The 25,568-nt window shown below is 42.9% G+C and overlaps 2 protein-coding genes across 3 annotated transcripts; both read right to left on the reverse strand.

Annotated features, from left to right (window-relative positions):
* Positions 1-1,834: 1,834 nt before the first annotated feature.
* On the reverse strand, positions 1,835-5,554 carry LOC308118537 (uncharacterized protein). Its single transcript, XM_080477991.1, has 8 exons — positions 5,073-5,554; positions 4,760-4,878; positions 3,735-3,795; positions 2,936-3,003; positions 2,747-2,849; positions 2,546-2,664; positions 2,301-2,446; positions 1,835-2,209 (listed from the first exon to the last, which is right to left on the reverse strand). Exons 1-8 carry the CDS (start codon positions 5,131-5,133, stop codon positions 2,101-2,103), a joined length of 786 nt encoding a protein of 261 aa, XP_080334117.1. The 5' UTR covers positions 5,134-5,554; the 3' UTR covers positions 1,835-2,100.
* A 1,473-nt stretch (positions 5,555-7,027) lies between these two features.
* med14 (mediator complex subunit 14) lies at positions 7,028-25,141 on the reverse strand. 2 transcript variants are annotated; one of them, XM_080477771.1, is made up of 29 exons: positions 24,701-25,141; positions 23,275-23,301; positions 23,084-23,189; positions 22,775-22,948; positions 22,542-22,671; positions 22,325-22,453; positions 22,064-22,171; positions 21,117-21,249; positions 20,815-20,965; positions 20,591-20,702; positions 20,196-20,321; positions 19,601-19,679; positions 16,828-16,987; positions 16,509-16,703; positions 15,175-15,309; positions 14,971-15,047; positions 14,723-14,883; positions 14,315-14,461; positions 13,937-14,181; positions 13,146-13,415; positions 11,561-11,804; positions 11,013-11,135; positions 10,628-10,804; positions 9,630-9,868; positions 9,357-9,536; positions 8,536-8,643; positions 8,150-8,275; positions 7,862-8,051; positions 7,028-7,750 (listed from the first exon to the last, which is right to left on the reverse strand). In XM_080477771.1, exons 1-29 carry the CDS (start codon positions 24,874-24,876, stop codon positions 7,677-7,679), a joined length of 4,302 nt encoding a protein of 1,433 aa, XP_080333897.1. In that variant the 5' UTR covers positions 24,877-25,141; the 3' UTR covers positions 7,028-7,676. The 2 variants fall into 2 exon arrangements, with proteins under 2 accessions (XP_080333897.1, XP_080333898.1); XM_080477772.1 differs by lacking the exon at positions 11,013-11,135 and having other exon boundaries at positions 7,038-7,750; positions 24,701-25,131.
* Positions 25,142-25,568: the final 427 nt, after the last annotated feature.

Consider the following 25,568-nt stretch of genomic DNA (forward strand, 5'->3'; position numbering starts at 1 on the left):
GCAGAGCTGACTATTCGAGCCGTATCTGTGGAATGTTTTTGAATCCTTGCAGGGATTTTAATATGAGAATCTGCAACCAGTGGCAATATGTCCAGTTTAAGATGACAACATTTTGGTTTTATCGGGGAGTCGAGCGGATGGAAATGACCACCAGAAGTCTGTAGCTCAACCCAAATGAACACATGTGAAATTAGTTTGGGCCCGCTGATTGTTTCCAAAGAGCTCAAAACAATAATGTTAGCTGACTTCCAACAAATGCTGACAGGAGAATGGGATGAGATTCCACAGCGGTGTGTGGACAGGCTGTTAACCACGAGGGGAAGACAAAGAGGCCAGGCTGTTGTTGCTGAGTGTGGTTCTTCCACATCCTACTGAGGCCCCCGTTTGTTAAATAAATCACTTGTTACTTTCTCTATATGTCTTGTTTCTTCAGGCTTCAATCATTCAATTCAACACATAAAAGTCAATAGCAAAGAAAAGCTGTGTGCATTTGTTCAGGATTTGATCAACTTTTCACCACTCAGCTCTCTCATCAAACAAATGCATGCTCCTTCCAAATATGACATAAATCTAAAGGGGAACAAAGGCTTCCCAATGGTGTGGGATTTAATGCATGAAGCTTAGTTGTAACTGAAATCTCACCAAACAAAAATGTCCTTACATTTTGTATGTAGTTCATAGGTAGGAGTGCATATGGATGGAAATGTACAAAGACACAGTCAAATATTCAGACCAATAAAACCAATGCACTTCTGCAACAATGTCATAAAATGAGATTAAAATAGTATAGTTAACTCAAAGGGATCATGCAATAATAAAAGTATACAAACGGGATTTCTAAAACAAAACCAGTGTACAATTAAAATCCTTAAGAAGAAACTCAAATTAATTATTAATGAATCGCACAAATTCAGATTATCCTTAATCACAAACATGTCTGATAACTTAAATCTCCAATGCTGCTGGAAAAAGGCCCGACAAGAGAGAACTGTTGATTCTGTGTGATGAAACGTGCATGAGAGGTAAACTGGTGACAGTAAGTTTCCCCGAGGCGTCAACGTGACTGTGTGTTGTCTGTCGTTGTGTTTTTTCATGGATGGATGGATGGATGGATGGATGGATGGATGGATGGATGGATGGATGGATGGATGGATGGATGGATGGATGGATGGATGGATGGATGGATGGATGGATGGAAATGAATAAGTTGGAATCTCACCTCATAGTGAGGTCATAGGTTTGAATCCTGGGTTTTTCCAAGGTACTCTGGCTTCCAGTCCACAAACATGCCAGTGAGATTAAACAGTGACTCTGATGTGAGTATGTCTGGTTCTATTTCCTGCTGAAGAGCGACCTGTCCAGAGCCCCCTGTCCAGAGTGACCCGTCCAGAGCGACCTGTCCTGTCCACAGCACCCTGTCCACAGCACCCTGTCCAGAGTAACCTGTCCAGAGCACCCTGTCCACAGCACCCTGTCCAGAGTGACCTGTCCAGAGCAACCTGTCCAGAGAGAACTGTCCAGAGCACCCTGTCCAGAGCGACCTGTCCAGAGTGACCTGTCCAGAGCAACCTGTCCAGAGAGAACTGTCCAGAGCGACCTGTCCAGAGTGACCTGTCCAGAGAGAACTGTCCAGAGCGACCTGTCCAGAGTGACCTGTCCAGAGCGACCTGTCCAGAGCGACCTGTCTTTACCCGTGGCTGGCTGGGATTGGTTCCTAACTCTATAGATTGAGTTTGAGAAGGTGGATGCATAATGTGCGCACATAAAAGGTGTTGTAATCCATACAAGCGCTCACTGATAATAAATAGAGAACAAAACAAAAACAAACCTTCTTGTCCTGTTGCATTTGTTTTTATTATATCATTTTACGTTAAAAAAATCTAACAGTAGTGCAAAGAGGGATCAACACGCTTTACATTCAATCCCTAACAACTGACTCACAGCAGGGGGCTCATGGGTGGGGGTGGGGGTTGAAGAACCTACACGACTCACATAACTTTCACATCCCACTAATGTTTAGCTGAATGAAAATGTGTAGCACCTTTTCACAGTCACAAAACCAGCGGTTCATCTAGTGAGAGGAGACGTTGTGGTGACCGGTCAGGACAGGAGCTGCGACACGAAGGTCACAGCCTGGTGGAGGTCGTCCGTCAGCTCCTCCGGCAGCGACAACACCACCGACGTCAAGCTTTGAGTTATTTCTAAGATCCTGCACAGAGAAGAGAGGAAGGCTCCTACTAGACCGCTGCTGCATTAATCACCATCATCATCATCATCATCATCATCAGATTTGAGCTCACCAGTTGATATAATGAGCAGCCAGCTGAGGTTCGTTCCTGGAGCCGTCCTCCACCACAAGAGACTGTTTCATCTGTTTGAAGTTGGCCTCAATATCCCTCTTTATTTCAGAGAAGACCCGAATTCCCCTGAAGGAGCTGACGACTTGCTGCAGCGAACAAAAGCACACGGCAAAGTTTATGGGTATAAGAAGAGGAGCCCAGCTGGAGGAAAAGAAGGGAAAAGGCTGTAATTTAATGCTCCTCACATATATAACCGAGAGCTGGTGGGCAATGTACTTGTGACTTCCGAGGTGCCTGATGTCCTCCTCCAGCTGCTGACTCAGCACCAGGAGTTGGTTCAGTCTGGAAACGTGGAAGTAGTACTCTGCAACAGCAGCTTACGTCAGGGTTTTTTTTTGTGATGGTGAAGCGTGTCTGTAGTGTGATCGCCAGCCGGGGTCTCTCACCGTCCATCAGCGGCCTCTCCAGCATGTCCACAGGGCTGCCTTGAATGAGGAAGACTTCCACACGGGGAAACATGGCCGACAGGCCCACCATGTCCAGGTAGTCCTGAGGGAAACGCACGTTCAGATCACACACCCTGGATCACAGCCTTTCACGAGCTTCTTTTTAATATTGCACAATAGATGCGGTACCTCCAGCTGTGGCATAGGCTTTGGTAGATGTTCAAGGCACTGCAGCATCTGGTCAAGAATGTCTGATCCTTTAAAGAGGAAGAAGAAAATACAAGACTTGTAAGAAACTGTTTTTACTTAAAAAGAAAGAAAAAAAAAGTATGATCTCACAATTTACAGAGAAATGGAGTGACCGCATCGGACTACTTCTGTATGTGGTTATGTAGTGTACATTTGAATGTTATTGTGAAACCATTATTGATTATGTAAACAATGTGTGGTAAATGGTGGCGTGTTCATGAGAAACTGGGAAATGGTGAGCTTATAGTGGGGAAAGTAGGCCTGACTGAAGTCAAAGTGGTAACTCCCGATTGGAAAATGTTGTAAAGTAGGAAGTTTTATCTCCAACATGCAAAACATGAGAGCTGAAAGTATTTCTAAATGATGTATTTCGTAATAATGAAACAGGGAAAGTGACCAGACTCTTCAGCATGCCATGTGACACTTTACCAGTAAAAAAAAAAAAAAGAAAAGAAAAAAAGATGTGATTTTAAATGTGAATCACATAAAGAATATCAACCTTACAAATCCTATTATCTCCCTGTATATGGGTGCTCAAACGTTGTTTGTCATTTGATCTAAACGTGAGTGGACAGACATGTTGGATGGTCCTGGTTGTCATGGAAATGCTCGCGACTGGAAAATGGGAATTTACCAAATGGTAAATTTCAGAGTTCCCAAACGCACAAATGCAGCAATCAAAATGGACTTGATTAGGTTCTACTCTTTGTTGATCTTGAGGGAGGAGCGTGAGACACACCTTGAGCCTGGAAAGTGTCGGACTCCTCGGGACTGCAGCCTCGTCCCAGCTGCTCCTGGAACTGAAGCGTCACAACGGCCACGATCAAACTGGGTCATGTCTTATATGACGGGGGCGTGTTTATATATTCATATAATCTAAAAGCATATCGAACAGTTCCAAAGTTCTGCACGTGAGATCAGTATATAAAGTAGAAATGTAGCACATTGAAAAGGCATTAGAAGCAAGAACAAAGACAACAGGATTTACTGTCTGCGTTTCAAACTGTGTGTACTAATGGAAGGTCAATACTGCGTGTGGTAACATCCTCCATCCTGTTTTCAATCCACATGTGATAAAAAAAGATTTTCTACTTCAATGTGGAATAACAAATATCTTTCACCAAAACTTTGTAAAAGTATTTTTTTTGTGAGCGAGGGGGGGGTTAAGTTTCAAATTTAACAAAACACACACACACACACACAGCTCATACGGGTGATTTGTGGTGTATGTGTTTGGTATAGTTTTTATAATACGTCTGATAAAGGTGTGGGCAGAGTGTCAGTGTTCGGTGAGTATTTCAAATGACGCATCTATTCATCTCCATTAACCGTCGAGCTATAGGAAGACGAGACTCAGACTTCCACGTCACTGTCAAACACTTTCTGGCAGTTAACAAGGCTATTTAAAAAAAAAAAATCAATTAAAAAAAAAAGGTATTCTGTGAGTTCTTAAAATGTGCTTTGATCGTTGTAAAATTCCCCCAGTGGGCAAATGTGTGGGTCCGGTGTGAAGACAAATCCTGCAAGTTTCCATCATGACGTCACTAAAGTCGAGCCAAAAAGTCCTGAGCTTGGTTCAGGAGCAGCTGCAGTGCAGAACCCAGCGCTCCTCTGTACCACATCTGAAACCTGCGTCTGGCAGTCGTGCAATCTCTCTGGTGTGACACACAGTCCAAGTATTTCTTATGAGAGGTTGAACTATGGGTGGGTTTTGGCGTGCCGCAGGTTGAACTCTGCGTCGGGCGGCTGGCCAGGTGGTTTTACCTGTTGCATCTGCGCTCTGATGAGGAGGTCCAGCTGTCCACACAGACACAGCATCTCCAGGCCCACCTGCTCTGGACTCAGCCGGACGGGCATCAGAGGTCTCTTCACCTGGAGCTCCACTGACCACACAGCAGTCACATCAGCATCCGCCCCCATCATTTCAAACGCTCAATCCCTGAACCCCCCCCCACCTCCTCCTCCCCACAACCTGGGAGAAAGTGCAGCTGTCTGCCTCAGGGGAGTGGTCAGACTGCATCCCCAAAGCACTGCTGATGATAACAATGAAACGGAAAAAGAACCTGCAGGAACTCACCTTTAAGAGCTTCATGGTAAACACAGGGCTGACAGAGCGGCTCCGACGCTCTCGCTGCCATATCTGATGAAGATCACTGCTTATCTCCGGATGCTGCGATCAAACAAGCCATAAGAAGCTCGTGAGAGGGGAGTAAAAAACATAAAAATAAATAAATAAATAAAAAAAGCCTTGTGCGATCTGTTGCATCTGGTTCGAAGATTGTCAGATAAAAGCGGACGCGAGCTCTCCTCATCCGGGATGCGACGACGCTCACGCGCGGCTGCGAGCGGCGCGAGCATCCACGCGAGCTGAACGCATCAGTAATGATGATGATGATGATGGTGACAATAAAACAATAAAAACATACAGGCAATGCAAAGCCACCCCCCCCCCCCCCCCCTGCAGCCGTGCAGGGAGTGTGTGTGGTGTGCGGAATTAAACGCCCCTCAGTCTGGACACACACACACACACACACACATAGAGGAGCAGCCTTCCTCTATGATGTCATGCTTTTAGGGATGAAGAGGCTCTGCAGCTTTAACACGGAGCAAAGTAGCAGCAATACTTTGCTTTAACATCCTCTCAAACCATCGGGAGAAAAAAGTCTTTTAGAGGATTATATTTTCAGTTTTTATTTCTCCTGCCACCTCAGCTTTGTATAAAACTACCAAACATTCAACCAGCCAGAGGGGTTTAACCCTTTAAATGCTAGTTTGATTACATCTCGCAAAAGCATTAATTATTATATATATATATATATATATATATATATATATACACGGTATATTCCAGGATAGATTAGATCATATAATGACTTTGATGCATTATTAGAGATTTAAATCCAAGGAGAAAAATAACCACACTTTAAATTTTTACAGCCAAAACTAAATTTAACTATGTATACTTTAATGTTGGGAGTTTTATTTTTGAGAATATTAGTAAAAATTGTCACGTTTACCAAGAGAACCAGTAAGAGACATTACTATTTGCACCTTTCATTGATATAAATTCAAAATCAACTTCAGATTTCTTTCATTTCCAAACCATACTTTCAAGATTCTACCCACCAAATTTAAATTGTACGACTGAAACAGAATAATGTTCTGCATTGATGTATTGGCATCAGGTAGTTTAACAGGAACTTAGACGGTTAAAATCCTGATCCTGAGTCTAATTTTAAAAAGTTAAAGATTTAACTCCCCAAAACAGGGGAGTTGAAAACTTCCTGTAGTTTGTATAGCAGTATGTCAAAGTGGATGTTGTTAATGACTTGAGGTGTCAGTGAGTTACAAATGAGAAAAATACATTTTAAATTGCAAACTATGTCGAGAGACTTTTTACAGTAAATACTGAGATCGTCCAAAAGCAGTTGAGGTTTATTTCACTGTAACTTGTCTGTAGATGTTTGTTAAATCTGTTTTTGCTTCCCCTGGGATGAACTGGAGATCATCGCCTTTATCATAAACATAACATGGCTGTAAGTTTGCAGGATGGACATTTTAATGCCAATACTAATCTTTGACTCAACTTTAGACATAAGTGGTGACTTAAATGTACATGTGTATTTAAGTAAAGTGTAATTTAGATTAATTTGTACTTTTAGAAACAGCTGACTTTTAATCTAGTTTTTCTTTGTGATTTAGTTGCTTTGCTTCCAAATAAGACGTATAGACGTCTACCTCAATGAAAAATCGTGTTCTTTTGTGCCGTTTTAAGTTGAACCGACGTAACATAAATGGTTTAATCACATAAAATAGACAAGGGGGACTTGAGAAGATGCCAACTGAGTGATATTGACATGAGGAAAAATGTAAACCCAGGCAACACTAAGAGGGTGTAAAATGTCAAAGCAGTATTTTAAACATCAATGTAAGTATTTGTATTTAGATAAATATGTGTTCCTGCCATCTTTAATTATTGAAGCTGTTACTTTGATATGTGTGACGTTTCTCATCAAGTGGCGACATCATCATGAACACAGCACAGGGTCCAAGAAACCGAACCTATTCCTGGTTTATTAAATAGCAAAGTTGAACAAGGTGTTTTGAACCCTTCAAATCGGGACTCAAAACGCATCTTAATAAAATACCACTGGCTTATAAAGTTTATCACAGTTTTACAGTATCCCAAGTGAAAGTTTGAAACAACAATGCAGAGAGGTATTGACAAAGTAAAGGCAAGAAGACAGTTAAATAGTCTGCTAAGGATCATTTCTCATTATACTACAATTAAACCAGCCTGGCATTTACAAAAAGAAAGAAAAGAGAAACAGAAGATGGCAAAAAATTTAACTCACCTGAATTATTTTAACAATCAAATATACAACAATGTACATATTCTTTTGTAAACAACCATAATACAATAGATATTTCTGTTTACAAGTGCACCTGAAAGCAAAAAATAATAGATATTCTTTAACATCTGATGTCCTGAAAGCTTTCTGGAGAGGAATCCTTCTCTTCACTCTTGTCTAGACAGCAGCTGTGCATCAGGTCAATAGTCCACAGTCCTGCAGGTGAAGCAGAGAGGATGCATGCTGGATTCAAACATGCGTAGACCGGTTTCTTGGCTTGTCGCTCATAAAGGGTCTGCAGCAGAGTTTCAGCGCCGAGCTGCTGGTTTCTACTGACGAGTGCCGGGGGGCAGCGTGAGGTTAGCCATCAGCTCGTGAACAGATGCAAATATGGTGCATTCACCTGAGAGAGAAAGAAAACATTCAGTGTACGCTAAGGCTTATTGCAGAAAATCCTATTTCAATCGGTGTAGGACACAGATATTTAATGTTGGCTGGGCGTGCCGAGTCTCACCCGGTCTGGCAGGGTGCAGCTCATTAAACCTCTTGAGGATGTTAGAAACCATGAGTGCCGCAGCCCCCGAGGAGCTGGCCTGTCTGGGGATGTCCGCCTGCTGGGTCAGGCCCGTAGCCATGTCGTACACGATGGGCACGATGATGCTCACCGGCTCCTGGGGAACTGGGATGCGCTGGGTCAGCTGCAGCTGTGCAGCAAAGCAGATCAAACAAGGAGCGTCAGGTTGCTTCACTGGTTCATTACTCGTGTTGTGGCTGCAGACGGATAAGTTATGACGGGCCTTACAAAGAAAAGCATCTTGGACTTGAGCACGACTGCGATGGTTCCCGGAGGCGCGATGGGAGGAGCACTGGGAGGTATGGTGAGGCAGAACTGGACGTTCCACTTCAACTGTCCAGCCTGATCAGGGAACTACACAGGCGGAACACAAGGGAGAGAAGTTTGTTGAATTAACATCTTTCAAAAGTGGGAAAAGACTTGCATCAAGACGATCATGCAGAGAAGCAGAAGCTTGAATCACACCAGAGCAAATGAAGCTCTCATTGTTCATCTGCAACACACACTGACATGTTACGTTATTCTGCTTTTCAGGGCTCATGAAAATCTTTTTTGAAAACGTCTAACTGGGCTTCCTCTAATCACAGTTTTATACAAAACAAACAGCGACCCACCAGTTCAAGCTTCATGATGCGCACACAGTCCCGAAGGATGTTTGTAGGAGCCCCCAACAGCTTCGTGAAGGCATTTAGAGTGTTGTACTTAAAGGGAGGACCAGCAACCTGGAAAACATCAAAAGATAAACACTAATCACTTTTGTTCAAGTAAGTGTTCTTATAAACGGACCTCAAAGGCATGAGACTGTAAACCAGGGGTGTCAAACATGAGGCACGAGTTCCCCTTGTGAAATGTAAAAATAATTTTGACTTTTTTCACCCCATTAAAAATAGCTGTTGTTCTTAATTTGTCCACTGGGGGTCAGACTATTTTAGTGAGAGATGACGCCAACAATGTAGGTGAGAAACTTAACAATTGTGTAACTTAAAAAAAAAAACATTAGGGTCAAAACCTGGACATGTTCTCTTGTAAAATTGTAGATAGGTTGTTCATCATGGGAAAAGTGCATTGAAAAGGAATACTGGTTGTACTTAAACACTGAAACCTTTGGAGTTGTCAGCATTTTTTGGTTATTAAGGACTTCAGTTTCTCAAACCTTTTGTTAACCAGGTAACAGTTTTGACACATAGTAGGTAACTACTGTACATTCTTTTATTGTTTTATTTGTGGAAGGTTAAGATTGTCCGTTTGTGCATATACAATGAATAACCTGAAAGTAAATTATTGGCATGATTTGGTGATTTTAATACTAGAGGACAGGTGAAGTCAGTCGTATAAATTCAATCAACTCAGTTCACAGATATGTTTTACTTACATTGTTTTTAAAAGATGGGATTTCCAGCATTTCATGTGAAATATACGAGCAGCTCTGACTCACCCGGGTCTCAAAGAACCTCTCCAGCACCTGGAGTTCCTCCTGGGACCATGGACCCGTGTTTTCTGGGGTGACTTTGAGCTGGAGCGTCTGGTAGTTCTTCGGGTTTAGAGCCACTCTGCATTTGAGCACGTCAGTCTTGAACATGATCACTCCCGGTTCATTGGAGTTCACGATAGTTAACTGAAGGACGGGTGAGAGATTAGAGATGGTTAACGGACGGCACGCTGTCATGAACCCAGTGTGTTTTCGCAAGACACTTTTTGTGGCACTCACGCTGGCCTCCTGCTGGATGATCCTTTGCAGATGCCGTCTCATGATAACGGAGCCCAGAAAGCGCTCCAGCGGCGAGCAGAGGTAGCTTCCCGCCAGGCCTGGCACCAGGCAGGGGGTGGGCGAGGGGAGCAGAAGCACGTGCAAGGCATTGTGGGTGAGGATGGTTGGAATGGAGGCAGCCCAAGGACGCTGAGGTAGCTTGCGGGGTGGAGGCATACTGGTAGGCATGACTTGGGAACCTGAACCAAAAACAGACAGACAGACAAAAAGTTAACATGCAAGTTTTAGATCCACACTGGCGTGTTTTATAAAGCCAGACAAATGAACTGATTGTAGAAGTTTCTTAAAAGTAAGAAATATGTGGATTTGGGATAACATTTTCCAGAACGGTCTTTAAGAATGTCTAAAATGACAAGTGACTTACTGGTTACAGAGAAACTCAAGAATATCCAAAGCACAGAATTCTGCCAGATCTAATCAAACTACAGTGTTTGTGTGTAAAACAAATAAAAAATAAAAAACTTCTCAAAATACCAAAGAACCTCAGAGGACTTACTGGTGACGCGTTGCTAAAAGATGCCACCACGTAGTCTCCAGTCTCTGGAGGTCACTTATCCATTTAATCATTTTCAGTTGCATGCCGAGCTATTTTCATCCAAACGGTAGTTTTTTGGAGGAAAATTCTGTTTACATTGCTTTCCCCCTCTATTTTCAATGCTGTATTGTGAGAACGATAGATCTGCCAGTGCAGGGAAGTGAGGGAGAGCGGTGGCTCCATTAGTTGATGGTGGGTGGCATCGTGAGAGAACGCTTCAATTAAATTGAAGTGGGACTACAACTGTGCACATCCATTCCGATAATAGAATACATGAGTCAGGCACACATCACAAAGCATAAAATACTTGATTGGTTTCTTGCGATACACTGGGGAAAATTTTATTTCAGTTTACATATCAGCTGGGGAATCAAGGGAAAAAAGCGCTCTGAGCAGGACTTACTGGTCCCAGCACGTGGTGAATGAGGGTCAGGAATAGGCGAGTGCAGTGAAGGGTTTCCAGGAGACATGCCGGGGATCCGTGCCCCAGGAGAAGGTCCTGAGACCTGCGGCGAACCAGGCCACTGGCCCCTGTTGCTGGGAGACACCATGGCATACGGAGAGCTTGGGTCCAAAGCACCTGTAGTGAATAAGAGTCCGTCATCAAACACAGAGCCAGTCTTCCTATACATCAATCAAACCAGTCAGAGGCATGCACCACTGTGTGCCCACGCTTTAGAGGCCATTTTCCTTAAGCTGGACCGTATCTGCAGCTTGGAAGTGCCTCCTGCAGATGTGTGGTTCAGCCCGTTGCAGCCTTGACCCAGAAGACCAGGCCAGCTGCTTACCGTGGGGACTGGCAAAGCTGGTCTGGCCCATGGCTATGCCCAGAGAAGACGGAGATGGGGTGGGCCCAAAAGGAGAGGGTGCCCTCAGAGCTCCACTTGGGGAGCCAGAGGCATGGATGTTCCCTGTACACACATACACACACGTCAAAGAGCTCATCAGACTCCGAGGGTGACAGGAACTACTGTCTCACACACACACGCTCACACACATGTGCACACAAGCTAAAGCTGGGCGGAAGAACTGCGAATGCTGGCTGGCGGGCTGAGGATGGAGGAGAGGATGGAGGGCGTACGACTAAATGCATGCTTTACTCCCCGTTGTCTGCGTGGCATGAGGAACACAACTGATCCCATGGTTTCACAAACTTAAAAATGGGCACACATGGCTGCACACACGGCAACAAATAGACCAGTCTGTGGGGATGCTGATGACAGCGATGTGACACTTGTGGTATATAGTGCTGAAAGACATCTCAACACAAACAGTGCAGAGTGACATTCACTCAGGCATCATTAGACAAACGCCAGAGAGCCACACAAGTAATTACCTGGTGACTGAGTGGGCATCATGGATGGCGAGGGGGTTACGTTTGCGTGGTAGTTCGGAGGCGGGGAGGTGAGGGGAGGATAGACGCCTCCTGCCCCTCCTCTCATCGTCTGTGGTTGAGGCTGCAACTGGTTTATCAGGTTCTCCACCATGTCCACGCCCACCGGCGACGGTGGGTTGTCATCTTCATTAACCGAGCGCCTGCGAGCATCTTGATTACTGTCTACAAACATGTTCAGGAATGTCTGGGGAAAAAGAAAACATTTGAAAGTTGTGGGTTGTAATACTGTATAGTAAAATTAATATTATTCTGAAAATAACGTCTTGGACTTTGTTTTTATAATTTGAAAAACACCATTACAAACAGGAGGGATGGATATAAAGTCACAGTACTAAATGGTAATCAACCTATATTTACTTTTTGCTAATTTTGCACTCTGTTGTAATTTAAGTTCCCACTGTAGCCTCTATTGAAGAGCCACTAAAAAGTGTGAAGAAAATGGGTGAAAGATAATAATCATGCTTGTTTCTAAACAAAAAAAATTATCAAAATGTAGAATATAAATTTAAAGGAGTGATATGATACAGCTTTTCAACACTTTCACATGGTCAAGTTGGTCCAAAAACATTGTGTTCAAAGTTTATTGCCACAAATCCAGCTTTTCCTTGATTTTCATCTATTTGAAAATTGGATCAGTCAGAGCTGCATTCAGAATCTGCTGTGTTCTGTCTGAGCCGGACTGGCTCCGCCCACACATGCCCATCTTGGGAAGGGGAGGAAATACTTCCTCTCGTGGTGCCATGTGCCAGAGCAGGGGTGCAACCAAATAGTCTCTCCGGTCTCCTTTCCTATCTACTTTTCCTTAACACCTGGACTACGTCCCCTAGTGGAAGTGCGGTCCGACGGTCACAACAACATGATCACCTTTGCCTAACTCCTTTAGAAAGTCTCCTGACACCTTTCCTTAACCCCGTGGATGATATCTGACAGTGAAAGGCAGTGCCCTCCTACACCAAAAATACATATCAGGAAGAGAGAAGAGGAATAAGATCATGGCTACACATGAAACACTTTCTTAAACAAACCAATACAGAAATTATTTTTTTGATGTAACTTCATAAACTGTTATACTAAAAACAGGAATAAGCAGTATTAATAAAACCCTAAAAATGTCCATCAGCACACTGAAATGGAAGGTCAGGGAGTCAGCAGATTGGACATTAAATTATTTAACACATCTATAAAAAGGATTATTGCAGAGAGTCTCAAACTGAGGTCATCTCTTGCAGTGGAAGGTGGAGGAATATTTTCTGAAAATTAAATTGAACTAAAAAAGTTTTTATGTTGAAATAAAAATAAATAAATAAATAAAAACATGAAATTCATGACATTTCTAATGTCAGCCCTGGAAGAGAAAACATCTCTGTTGTTGAGGAGTGTATACTCCTATAAGGTGGACTATTGACCCCGCAACGACCTCGGATGCAACTGTCGAGGAGAATATGTTGGAGTGGCAGTAAAATAAACTTTCACCACATGGTGTCTGTTAGTTGACATGTTTGCTATTCCCCAGAGCCCGGCTTACCTTGAGTCCTGGAGCGGGATAAAAGCCCTCTACGATCTTGGTGTTATCAAAGAGACTGTAAGCTCCATCTCTGATGGCGACCACTCCACGGCTGCGGCAGTAGATGTCGATGCAGTACATGTTTCTGAACGCCAGGCGGATGTGCGTCGGGGACTGGGGCAGGATGGAGAAGCACTGGTAGGCGGTGTTGGTGCGCTGGGTGAGGCCGAGCATGGGCACGGTCGGTAGCTTGTTGATTGCGTTCAGAGGAGCCTGTGTGTCAAAAAGCACCTGCAGAAAGGAAAAAGAAACATTAATAAGAATACTAAATAACACTCAAGAGATAGGAGGACATACGTGATTGGATGAATGCAAAAAGCAAAGCGTATATCCCTTGTAGATATATAGAGAAACAACAGGGGAATATCCAAACAAAACAAATGCACGCATTTTAATAAAAATATATATAATATTTACCAACCATTATCTTGTATGACAATAATCCCTTATCTATCTTGATATAAAATGACTGATTCAGGCAAGTACATAAATTATTTTGAGGGTAAAAGTTTAAAATATGAGATAGTGAGATTAGACAATGAGTATTACAGAGGTGCTTGGTTGTTCAATAGGACTATAACTAACATAATGTTCCCTTTCACACCTGCGTCACAACTATGTTTGACTAAAATCCAACATGTATCAAATCAAAACCACAAACCCATTCAAAATTGGCTTTGACAATCCTTTGAAAATATTATTTGACAAAGGGCAGTTTTCAGGGTGTATTTCCATAACTGTGTTTAATGTACCTGCAGCAGCTGCATCACATTCGGGCCTTTGTTGAACATCTCCTGGAGCTGGTGGAGGATGATATTATGGCAGTTGGAACAGCCTGAGTTTGGCCCCACGGTGCCCAGTGAGAGGTGGAAGCGATGGCTGTTGGAGTTCCACTGGATGGTGACGGAGCTGCCCTTGGTGCTGCCGTAGCACAGCACCAGTTTGCGGTAGTTATATAGTCGCACCTCTGAGAACAGGCTCAGGTAAGATGGCATCTCTGGAAATAAGAAAACACAACATTTTAGACTTTGGGTTCTCTTAAACTTGACAACTTGATTGCATTCACCCAAAAATGGCTGATCCGAGTGTAAAAATCATTGTCAGTGTGGCTCTTTCAAAGGAACACGTACCTGGCAGTGCCCGAGAGAAATTGAGAACACACTGGTAGAGCTGACTGATGGCGTTCCAGTCATTAAGGAACATCTCCACAACCTTTCGGCCGCCCACTGGCTCAGACAGAGGGTTTTCATAGGTCAGATACACATGCCGTGTGGAGGCTACAAGGAGAGACAGGCAGACTTGTTTAGAAGACGTGTTATGGAGCAGATGAAGACAAGCTGAGAGTCAAAACACTGACACAACACACTGAGTGGCTTCAACTAGTGAAAAACGTACTTTATCAAAAGGATTTGATTGTTTCAACTGATGTCGTTTTTCACTGCTCACTTTGGACATACACCTCCACAATGAACTTTCCCTTGAAATATTTTTCAGGATGAAGCAAGTTAAATAAATATCGCTCTGTAAACGTAGTGTACCTTGTTCCTTGCTGTGTGTGCTGTTGAGAGGGCAGTTGGCCAGAACTAGTTCAGCCACCCAGGTCCTGTTGTTCCTGCCCTGCAGGCGGAACGTGCAGTCCAGCAGGGATCGCTCCAAAGCTCTCCTCGTCTCCTCTCCAACACCTTTACATTGAGGAATCCTGCAAAATGAAACCAATAGGGTCATATGAATCCTCCCCAACAATATAATCTAAAGATATGTGTGCATGAATAAATCTGTGGATTACTTCAGTAAACGGATTGCATGACTGCTGCCGTCTCCCTCCACTTGGACACCCTGATTTGGAATTTCCATGTTGGAAAGCTAATAAAATACACACAGAAGGACACGCAGAGTTAGCCAAGACACACACACATACACACACCAGCAAGATGATTTTTCATCAAGATACATAGAAAACATTTGGCTCAGTCTGAGCAGAGTGCATTACCTCTGTTCTTAGGCCAATAAAAGGCATGTTGGTATCGCACATCGCTACGAGGTGAGCCAGCTCTTTATTGAAGGCACACATTTCCCCAGACCGCTTTGGCTTTTTTGGCTCCGAGTCTCCCTGATCTCCAGAAATCTGCAGAACCACAGACACAAAAATATGCTGAGCAATCATATCTGTAACACACACACACGCGTGCGCACACGCACACTTTAACACATGCGTTAACAAATGAATACATAACACAACAGTTAATCTTACTTTCTTTTATCTATTAGCCTCATTTTAAATTCTTAACTATTTACTGTCCTGTTTAATTGCCTTGTCTTTCAAATCTCTTTTATTCTCAATATATTTTTATTTTATATGATTTTATGCATTTCTTTGCTTTTGCAAAGCACTTTGAATTGCCTTGTGTACGAATGGCGCAATAGAAAAACTTGCCTTGCCTTATTTAATTTTATTGCATTCAGTCCATCTTAGTAAGAAGTCTCTAAATGTGTTAAGAAGTGATTCAAACGAATTTGTAGGCCTGATTTTCTCAGGCAGGAAATTCATATTTGAGGAGCCCTGATTTCAACGGCTTGAGCAAATAAAAATTTGGGTTTGGATTTCATGACACGCAGAAGGAACCCACTTGAAGACTTAAGGCTTCTGTGATGTATGTTTGGAGAACACCTCAGTGAGCTTTAAATTGATGAAGACAAAATTAAAATGGTAAAAACCAATGTTATGAAATGCTATACAAGCACTGGAGACGGGCATCATGTTTGATGGACTGTTAACATGGAAAAGGCTCAACCTGTCAATGTGTTCATTGAAATAACACTGGGATGGGGAAGATTCCTGGTAAAATGCTCAAGTCCTCAATTTGATCAAACCACATTGGAAGTGAATAAAGAAAAACAATCGGCTCCAGTCTTTCATATATAGTGGGTGACATACATTACAATAGTCACCCAATAAGGTATTTTCGGCATTGCAGACCCGACCCCCAAAGTTTCTAAACATTTTGGAGGGTAAAGGAATACCCCCCAGAACAAAATTTAGACCCTGCTTAGGGTGGCGGAAACACCTAAAGTTCCTGTGATGCTTCCTCGTACTTCAGCAGAAATGAAAACCATCCATCCATTCATCCATTTTCTTCCGCTTATCCGTTTCCGGGTCGCGGGGGTGACAGTCTGAGCACTGTCACCCAGATCACATTGCACCTGAGTAAGAACCCTCCTTGCAGGTGGTGAGCCCACGGAAAAGAAATGAAAACCAAACCATGGATATAGACTTTGCACAATATTCTAGACAGGTAGAGGCTGAACTGTTTTGGCGATGGCTACCTTTCTCTTAGCCCCAGGTCGGGCCCCTCTCGCTGTGGTAGCGTCCTGCACAAGATGTTCTAAGTTGGGTTTAAAATGCTGCAGAAGCTGTGCACATATGGGTCCATCTTCTCCTTCCAACTGAGACACTGACAGGAAAGAGTACTTGTACTGCAATGCTGTGGGACCGCCAGGCACTTCAAGCATTTCCACTACCTATAAAAAAATAGATAAAAAATTAAAAAGCAAATGGAAAAACACCATGAGCAGGAGACATAAAAATGATATCAATTTTCCAAAAGCCAGTTTAGTGCGGCCACATGTCGGCTCAAGAACTCACAATGTAGTACTGTGGAAGACGTGTCAGTTTGATGAAGAGTTTGTGTTTGGACAGGCTGCCAACAGGGTGAGAAGCGGAGTTGGAGAGGTGAAGGATATCAGTGCACACAGTGGGGAGGTGTTTCACTGACTGTCGACACCGCTGCTCCCCCAACCAGAACCTGAACAGAGGGGAGAGGAAAAGTGAGCCTCTTCATGAAAGCGAACGCGTAAAAAAAAAAAAAAAAAAAAAAAGTGCTGGGCTCATAACTCATGCTCACTGCCGTAACACTGTTCGCTGGTGCAAGACTCACACAGCACTGGAAATTCCTCTCAACACCCTCATCTCTGCTCCTCAGCCAAGTGAAGCTACGAACTGTAATCAGCCATGCATGAAAAGCGAGTGGCATCAGACTGCCTGGTGACTTGTTACTACCTACTTCTGTTATATACTGAACTGCTTTCTACAGATACACTGCAAAGCCAGAAAATTGTTACGAATATGTTTCCAAAGGTCCATCATTGAGTAGCTTCATGAAAAACAAACTTTGCTCCACTGAGTATTTTTATTCTATCTGAACCAACGTCTGCAGCAGGGCTGAACGATTAATTGCATTTGCGATAATATCGCGATATGATAAAATGGGATTTTCTAATCGCAAGGGCTGCGGGTCTCAATGAGAAGTAGAGTAATGAGTCAGGAAATCCATTCCACAGTTTGCAGCCAGCGAGCAGGCCGGGGAAGTAGCACTGTGCTATCCAACTTTTCATGACAACATGTTGCTGTTTGGACGGATTTTACACTCAAAACACCACAAAGCAACACAGCAACGTGCATGCTTGCAAAGCAGTTGTACAGCGAGGCGGTCGCTTTGTCAACAGACAACACGCCAGCTCGCCAAGGAGAATGGCACTGACCGCGGCATCAAAACAATAATCAGCTCGCTCCTCCGCTGCAGCAGTCGATTCACACCTCCGTGAAGCTGCGTCCTACTCTGCACTAAACTCCATGAAAATAGTCCCGATCATTTGTGTTGTGTTCGAGCTGGGAACACTGCTGTTTGGGCTGCGTTGCTAAATACTTTCCCAGGGATTAATAAAGTGATTCTGACGTTTGAAAGACAGAACTAGTTTATTATGAGACGATGACGTCACGTAGACCTCCACATTGTCCAAATGGAACAAAAATAGTTTGTACTGCTTCCTTTTCTGTCCTTATACTAACCTCAAGTTGTCTTTTTAGAGAATACATGCATACATTTGTACATTTCATACTTTACTGTAGAGAGGGGTTTATTACAGCCTCATTTAAAGTCAACAATAATGATAATAATATTAAAGCAAACAGAGCTCTGGTATCAGAATTGTATCGGCAGATATACAAATTTAAGTATCGGGATCGGAAGTGAATAAAAGGGGAACGGTGCTTCCCTACTGCAATGTAGATGAGCAAACCGCTCAAAATCCTTAATGTCAAGCCCTGCATTAGTATAGTGACCAAGCCTGGGTTTACGGCTTTGATTAGCACAATGGACAAGCGGTTGGCTTCTTGTGGTGAACGCTTACAAGACTGCAAGTCACAGTATTTAGTAAGTTTACAACTGTAATTGAAGTAGAAGATAAATAAACTGTCTTTCATATTAATACATGTTTCATTTGATTTTATCTTAACATAAGCCTAGCCTATAAGAAAGAACAATTTATGTATAATAAATCTGATATTGTTTATTATAATACAGATTGATTTATTGATTGTGTTTGTTGAAAAATACATGAGAAGAGGACCTTGAAAAAATAATCGCATATTAAATCGCCATCGCAATATTGAGGAAAAGAAAATCGCAATTAGATTATTTTCCAAAATCGTTCAGCCCTAGTCTGTAGCATTTGGACCTCCAGCTGCTTGTCTGTTTAATTAGACTGTACTGGACAACTTTTATCCCCCATGTCCATCAATGATACTGGTTCACCCAATTTCCTTCCTTGGACCACTTTGGTAGTTCATTATTATAACCGTGAAACTTTAAGTATTTCTTATCTTTTACTTTCGGACTGTGGGAGGAAACTGGAGTAGCCAGAGTCCTATATTGTTCATTTATCATATCATACTCTATTTTTACTACATTGTACATACATTACTTTACATTGTGAACAAACTACCTATCATTGTATAGATCCGCTGATCTAATCTAGATGCAGACCACTGCAGAGTGAAAACACTCAAGTGATTCAGTTTTTCTGCCATCACAATTTAATCTTCGTCACATTCTTCAACTTGCCCATTTCTCTTGCTTTCAACAAATGAAATTTAAAAGCAAAACGTTCCCTCGCTGCTTTAAGCTCTCCCACCCAAAAACAGGTGTCAAGATGAAGTGATACATTCATCTGTCGGTGGTCATATTGTTATGGCTCATCAGAGTATTCTGTAGGGTTGTTCGGTATACCGGTACAGTATTGGTATCGCGGTACTGACGCCTTTAAAACGATACTATACTGGGCCCGGCCGGTACCGGTATTCTTTTTTTTTTTCCGTCGCCGCGTTGCATCACTGTGTTGTAATTTGCAGCGAGGAGAGTAGTCAGTCGCTGCGCTTTCTGACATTTATTCACTTAGGATAAATGCTGCTACATCCACAAGGACGCAACCGTCTTCTCTTTTTATTTGGAAAAGTATCGAAAAGTATCGAAATACATGGTGGTATCGGTATCGATACCAAAACGTTGGTATCGTGACAACACGAGTATACTGTTCGCTGTAAATAAACATATGCTGATACGTAAGAGAGGTGGACTTACTTCAGTTGTTGGAGCCAAGATGTGATGCGCTTCATGTCGTCGTTGACGGTCTTTTCAATGTCATCCAGCATGGATTGATCTATAGAGAGAACACCACAAGGCATTATATTCACAGAGCCGAGCCAATAAAGCAGTCGATTGCAGAATGGATAAAAAGCAAAGAATTAATTAGCAGAAATAATTTTTGCTGTTACAGCCGTCTAATCTACAGTGCTTCCTTGGACAAACAAAGCTTTAGCTTGCCAGATTAACACATCTCTACAAGACACGTGTAGGAAGACTGTGCACAGACAGGTTTTTTCTGAATATCAATAAAAACATGATGCCAGACTAAGAGTGTACAGTCATTTTAAAATGACATTATACTTATATTCAACTCCTCGAAATATTTGTAGTCCGAACGCAAAACAATTACGACCTTGATGAGGTGGGTCTATCAAAAGTCTGTTTCCCTAACTCTAAAAACTCTCAGGCTTTCAAGGACAACCAGAACACACAGTAAACATCCCAACTACGGACTCCTTTGTGTTCATTAACACACCAAATTGATCAAACATGTAACAGCAAAAGTCAGGATGGTTTTTCTCCGGCTTACCTAATCCATACAGCATGGGCTGAAACATGCCAGAGTGCAAATCAACAAAAATGTGTAGGCACTCTGAACGCCCGCAGGGCTCCAGTATTGGAATAATGAGGGTGGGTAAAGCTGTCTCGATGAATGCTGAGGGAAAGAAAAAAAAAAAAAAAAAAAGACACTTGAGCACAATTGAGTTTGTATTTTTCATGTAGTAAATAACTTGTTAGGAAGAAAATGTGTACGTGCATCATAATAAAAAATAATAATTTTTAGAGTTCAAATAGGGCTTTCTGCAGATGCAAAGCATGGGGAGGCTCAATAATCCCTGCATATGGTAGAAGATATTTCCACTGCTATATTAAAGGAAAACAATGCATACATGTTGTGTAAACAACGGAAAGGTGAATACATACAATTGTCACTGGGATTGCTGGTTTTAAGTATGGCCTTCAGTTCCTGTAGCTTCTGATTAGATCGGGCATGCACGCTGTCGATCAAAAGTTTCTCCACTGACAGGTGATCAATCTAAACAACAAATGAAAAAAGAAGCAAGTGTTATTGGATTTTGAAGTAAATTTGCAGCAGAAAATGGTCCTTACTTTGCATTTGTTTGAAAAATAACTTGAGTGTGCCTCACCCTCATAGCTCTCTCCATTAATTTGGAGTCACAGGCAGGGAGAGGAGGCTCGTGAGAGATCTGTAATGGCTTCGATCCATCTGATTCATCAATCTTAACAGTGACTTTATGTACTGACGCTGTACCCGTTTTCCTTCCCAAAACTTGTTGGCTAGCGAGAGAAAGAAAAAGCAAACCAGAGAGAAGGAATGAATACCCCACGGAAACTCTCTGCTATTCTGAACTCAGTATTCAGTTTTGGTAGTTTTATGAGAACATGGTGTTCCTGTCCACGCTGTGAGGACAGTTCATAAAAGTCTTACTTCCAGACAGTGAGCGTGAGGTATTTTGCAGGCACGTATCTCTCCTCCTGCACCAGGTCTCCCCAGCGCTCTCTGATCAGCATCAGCGTCTGAGAGTGGAGCACCTCGAGCTGCAGTGACAGACAGAAGGAGTCTGGACACAATGCGGTTAAAGAAAACAAGTGTGGGAAAAGACCCGTCCAGGTGGATGGAGGTGAAGTCCGTACACATCTTCTCATTAAAATTCACCACACGCCCACACACGTATCCTCAAGACACACACACTATCAGTAAAAGGGGCATTTGTGCCTCACACAGACTGCTCTTTGACACAGTGGCGGGGAAAAGGCAGGGCAGAGATGTACTGATTAGCATTGTGATTAGCACAGTTGTGCTCAGCTTGCATGCTTGATTAAGGACTTTAATGAAAGCATTAATGTTAACAAGCAGTTGTTCCTCTCCCTGCATGCAATTTTATCAAGGACTCGTGACACTGAGACAGAACACTCTCCAAAATAATTACTGTCTCAATAAACAAAAGCTGGCTTAATTGGTTTTGATGTTGACATGAAAATAAAGTGTTGATGTTTCATTCATGTACATGATCACAAAAATTCTCTCTTTATAATGTCAACAAGTGCTGAAAGAAACGTGTTCATATTGAGTTCAATGCACCTCACTTGACCTGGGTGGGTGACTGGTTGTAGTAAGAACAGTGCTGCTTTTTCCTTGTATTTAACAAAAGACTGTTGTGTTGTTGGTGAATTAATTAAAGGGGAAAAGAGGATGCAATTCTGCAGCTGTGTTTCTCATTGGAATGCTGCACTTGTCTGCATGACCAGTCAATACTCTATATGCTCCAACACACACTCCCGCCCTACTGCAGCAGCTCAGAACAGACCGGGACAATCGCCAAGTGGTTGCAGGCACGACACTCGCAAAATGGCAATGGTTTGAGAAAAGGATACGCAAGCAGTTGTACATGTCCTGCAGGGGTTTCTCATCTGCACAGAGCCGTGCCTGGACCAACTCGTGGATGAAGTTCACCTGCAGATTGTGGACCAAAACTCGACCATCTGTTAAGACGGCGTTGGACAGGGTGAAGAAGTGGGAATGGGAAGAGAGAATGACAAATCAGACGAGTTTAAAAGAAGAAAAACAAAAAAAGCAATTACATATGTTGTCAAAATAAATTTGCAGAACAAAGCTAAAAAGATTTTTGCAATTACCTCCAGTTTCTTTATCCTCTACAAGAATCTCCAACTTTAGCAGCCTCCAGGGAATATCGGGGTCGTCACCCATCACGGTCAAGGTGGCCTCGAACTCTCCCTCCACACGAAACTTTACACGGCCATTAGCTAGACAAATACACAATATACACACATAAGATGAAGAGAAATGGCTAAAGCACAAGCGCACAAACATGGGCTGAAACAAACTCCTTACCGACAGTGAGATTTGCTAGCTGAGGGGGTAAATCTGTGGTGACGAGGCGGTGTCGTAGAATCTGATTTAGCTGGCTTAACGTGGTCTGCTTCTCTGTCTTAGTGATCGGGTCTGGAGGAATGATCTTGTCCTGTAACATAAATACAGACAAAACTGAGCGACCTTTACAAATGAGGAATTTGATCATTAAGTTTCTTTATTCAATAAGAAAAAAAATAATAATAAAAACTTACTCGAATGCACGTAGGCAAGCGTGGGTATGAGCCTGTGGTAAGCACATCGATCGCAAAGGGGATGGCAAAGCTGGGCAGACGAGCATGTACCAGGGCGTCTCGGGCCAACGACGCCAGCCTATCAGCTGTGTCCACAAATAAGATGGTCTGCTGGTCCAGGAAGCTGGAGATCATCTGGTGTCATTAAAAATAAATAAATAAATAAATAAATAAAAGAAAACATTGCAGAGAATTATGTAAGAGCTGATTTGTAGCACATCATGATAATCCAGTGACTCCCAATTCAATTTCAACATAAACCCAACATACCGCACACTTCTCAACTTTTCCTGCGTTGCTCGCCCACTTCACGAGGGCCAACAGGCGTACGAACAGCTGCCTGGTGCGACTTGCAAACTGGACAATCTCAATTTTCCTGTGAAAGCAGTGGCCCTTAAAGGTTAATGATCGTTTTAAAAGTGAATTGACAAAATAAGGAGTGAATTAATTTAATAACATACCTCTCCATGTCTGTTTTCCTGGGAAGCCTGTAGGGTAAAGACATAACATGGTGAGTAGAATTCAGGAGTTCTTAAAGTGTGAGAGGATGACCCCTTAATTCTTAACAATATCCAGCTGGGAAAAGGAATCCCTCTGACCCCCTAATGCTCTCTGGTGTCCCAAAAGGGAGGCCAGCTCCACACCTTGATAACCACGGTTAGAATTCAACATTACCTCAGCTATATTTCATATTGAACAAGAACCTCACCGAGTTACTTTTTTGCACTTTCAATGAGTTTATAAAACTTAGGTATCACATATATTTTGAGGCAGATATTGGTTCCTGTTGTAACAAGGAGAATTGCTTCTCTTTCAGAGACTGAAATATTGTGACCACAATCATCACGTCAACAACAGGCAGATAAAAAGATTTAGGCTCAATTGCGTAAACCTCAAAATATATGTTGATATATTAGGAGACAACAGATTGAAGAGATTGGTGGTTATCACTTTCATCCACAAACAATGAACTGAAATGAGTAAATGGCCAACTTTAGGAAAGCACAACCATGTGTACTTTCATAAATACTTAACTCTTAATGATATAAGCATCAATGCACAAGAAGTGCAGGGCACCTTTTAAAAGACAGCAACATGTTAACGATATATGAAGCTTTTCTATTGTGCAATCTCAGAGAGGAAGATTTGTTTAAAAAAGAAGAAACCCTCAGCAGGAGAAAAGTCAGTATTGAAGGACCATCTGACCTCAAGTGACCTCAAAAGAAGAAACAATGAATCAACCAATCAGCTTCAGCCATCTGCAGATTCTACCAGACCACTGACTGGTTATGTTGAAAGCTTCATTACCTCTTTTGACTTCAAACTGTAATGATATTATGGGAAACATACCCCGTGAACGTGACAGACATTTTCCCCCCCAACAGTCAACAAATAAACACTTTCAAAGTTATGTATTATGAGAGTTTGAATAAACCAGATCATATTCTCTGTTGGAGGCTTACGAAGATACGTTTTTCCACTTTGGAATATGTTGGTGTCATTTTCATACATGCTGGGTCCTAAAAACTAAGGCGCTACAATCAAAAAGACAAGTAGTAAGTACAGAATTGAACTTCATTCAAAGTGATGAATTGGAATCGTATTTATGTATTTTAGAGTGTAAAGATCTGCTACCTGGGTGGTAGGTGATTAATATTGCTTACCTGAACGCCCCCCTGAATCAATAATAGCTACCTCACCATCTGCTTTCTGCTTTATTTGAGCTCTTTTCCACAACGAAGACAAATAGAACGAGGCGATCTTAACTCGGTGAGACTGTGAGAGTTGTTTTGAGTGAATAGAAGCACATTATGTTTGAAGTTTAGTGCTGTGAGCAGGTTTGCCCGCCTGTTAGCCGTGAGGCCTACAATGCTAACAGTTACTTACAGCTCGGCCAGCAGGGTGATTTCATGGTAGGTCCTCTGGAGAAGAAACTCGATAAGCAGGCTGAGTCGGACCCCTTGTGTGGCCGGCGTCCCGGGTGGTGGTGGCTGCGGTCCCGAAACGACCGGACCACCAAGTGGGACGAGCTGCCCATCTGCCCCGATCTGCACCGGAGCCATTTTACAATGACGAGACGGGGATAGTTAGCTCGTTACTCCGCGCTACCCCGCGCCTCAGCGGCTCTCTGAAGGGTTATTAGTCACTACCTCCAGGCGGAAACACTTTCTACGCAGCCTCACAACATTTCCCACAACGGACTTGTTTGTCTGTGTAAACTTTGGCGTCCAGCTTGGCACAAAGCTCAGAAAATGCACAAAAGTTCGTCACTCATCACGGTGGAGTCTCAGTGCCGCTCGGCCGCCATCTTTGCTGTCGGATTGATTCGCATAGCACCGGCGGGACGGAAAAGCCGGAGAGGAGCCGGCCAGGAGCCGGAGGGGAGTCGGTGAGGAGCCAGAGAGAAGCCGGAGGGGAGAGGAGCCGGAGAGGAACCGGTTCCTTCCAAAGTCAAAAAACAAACATTTGAATTCAATTGATGAAGATATTCTGGATGGATAATCTGATGTATAGGTGAACTGACATCACAGGGCAGCTCACTAAACCATGGTAAAGCCAGTAAATTAATGTCTGCCCTCCCTGGAGGAGAGGACCACTGCCGTCCTCAAAGGCCCCTCCCATCCAGCAGATCACCTGTTTGAACTCATGCCTTCTGTCAAGCACTACTGTCATTGAAGGCCTGCGTATCCATCAGATCATTAAATAACCATTGACATTAGTATTTTGATAGCTCCATCACATGAAATCCCGCTAC

The sequence above is a fragment of the Lipophrys pholis genome (assembly GCF_963383615.2).
Source record: "Lipophrys pholis genome assembly, chromosome: 13".
In the NCBI taxonomy this organism is placed as follows: Eukaryota; Metazoa; Chordata; class Actinopteri; order Blenniiformes; family Blenniidae; genus Lipophrys; species Lipophrys pholis.

Excerpts from the sequence above, each read along its gene's own strand:
- LOC308118537 (XM_080477991.1), bottom strand. The coding sequence starts at position 5,133 with ATGGCAGCGAGAGCGTCGGAGCCGCTCTGTCAGCCCTGTGTTTACCAT. Across the intron at positions 4,879-5,072 it reads TTACCATGAAGCTCTTAAAG|TGGAGCTCCAGGTGAAGAGA; the intron begins GTGAGTTCCTGC and ends CTGTGTGGTCAG. Across the intron at positions 2,850-2,935 it reads AGCCTATGCCACAGCTGGAG|GACTACCTGGACATGGTGGG; the intron begins GTACCGCATCTA and ends CGTTTCCCTCAG.
- med14 (XM_080477771.1), bottom strand. The coding sequence starts at position 24,876 with ATGGCTCCGGTGCAGATCGGGGCAGATGGGCAGCTCGTCCCACTTGGT. Across the intron at positions 21,250-22,063 it reads GGACATGTACAACTGCTTGC|ACTCCTTCTGTCTGTCACTG; the intron begins GTATCCTTTTCT and ends CATTGTGTCCAG. Across the intron at positions 11,136-11,560 it reads GATGCCCACTCAGTCACCAG|GGAACATCCATGCCTCTGGC; the intron begins GTAATTACTTGT and ends ATGTGTGTACAG.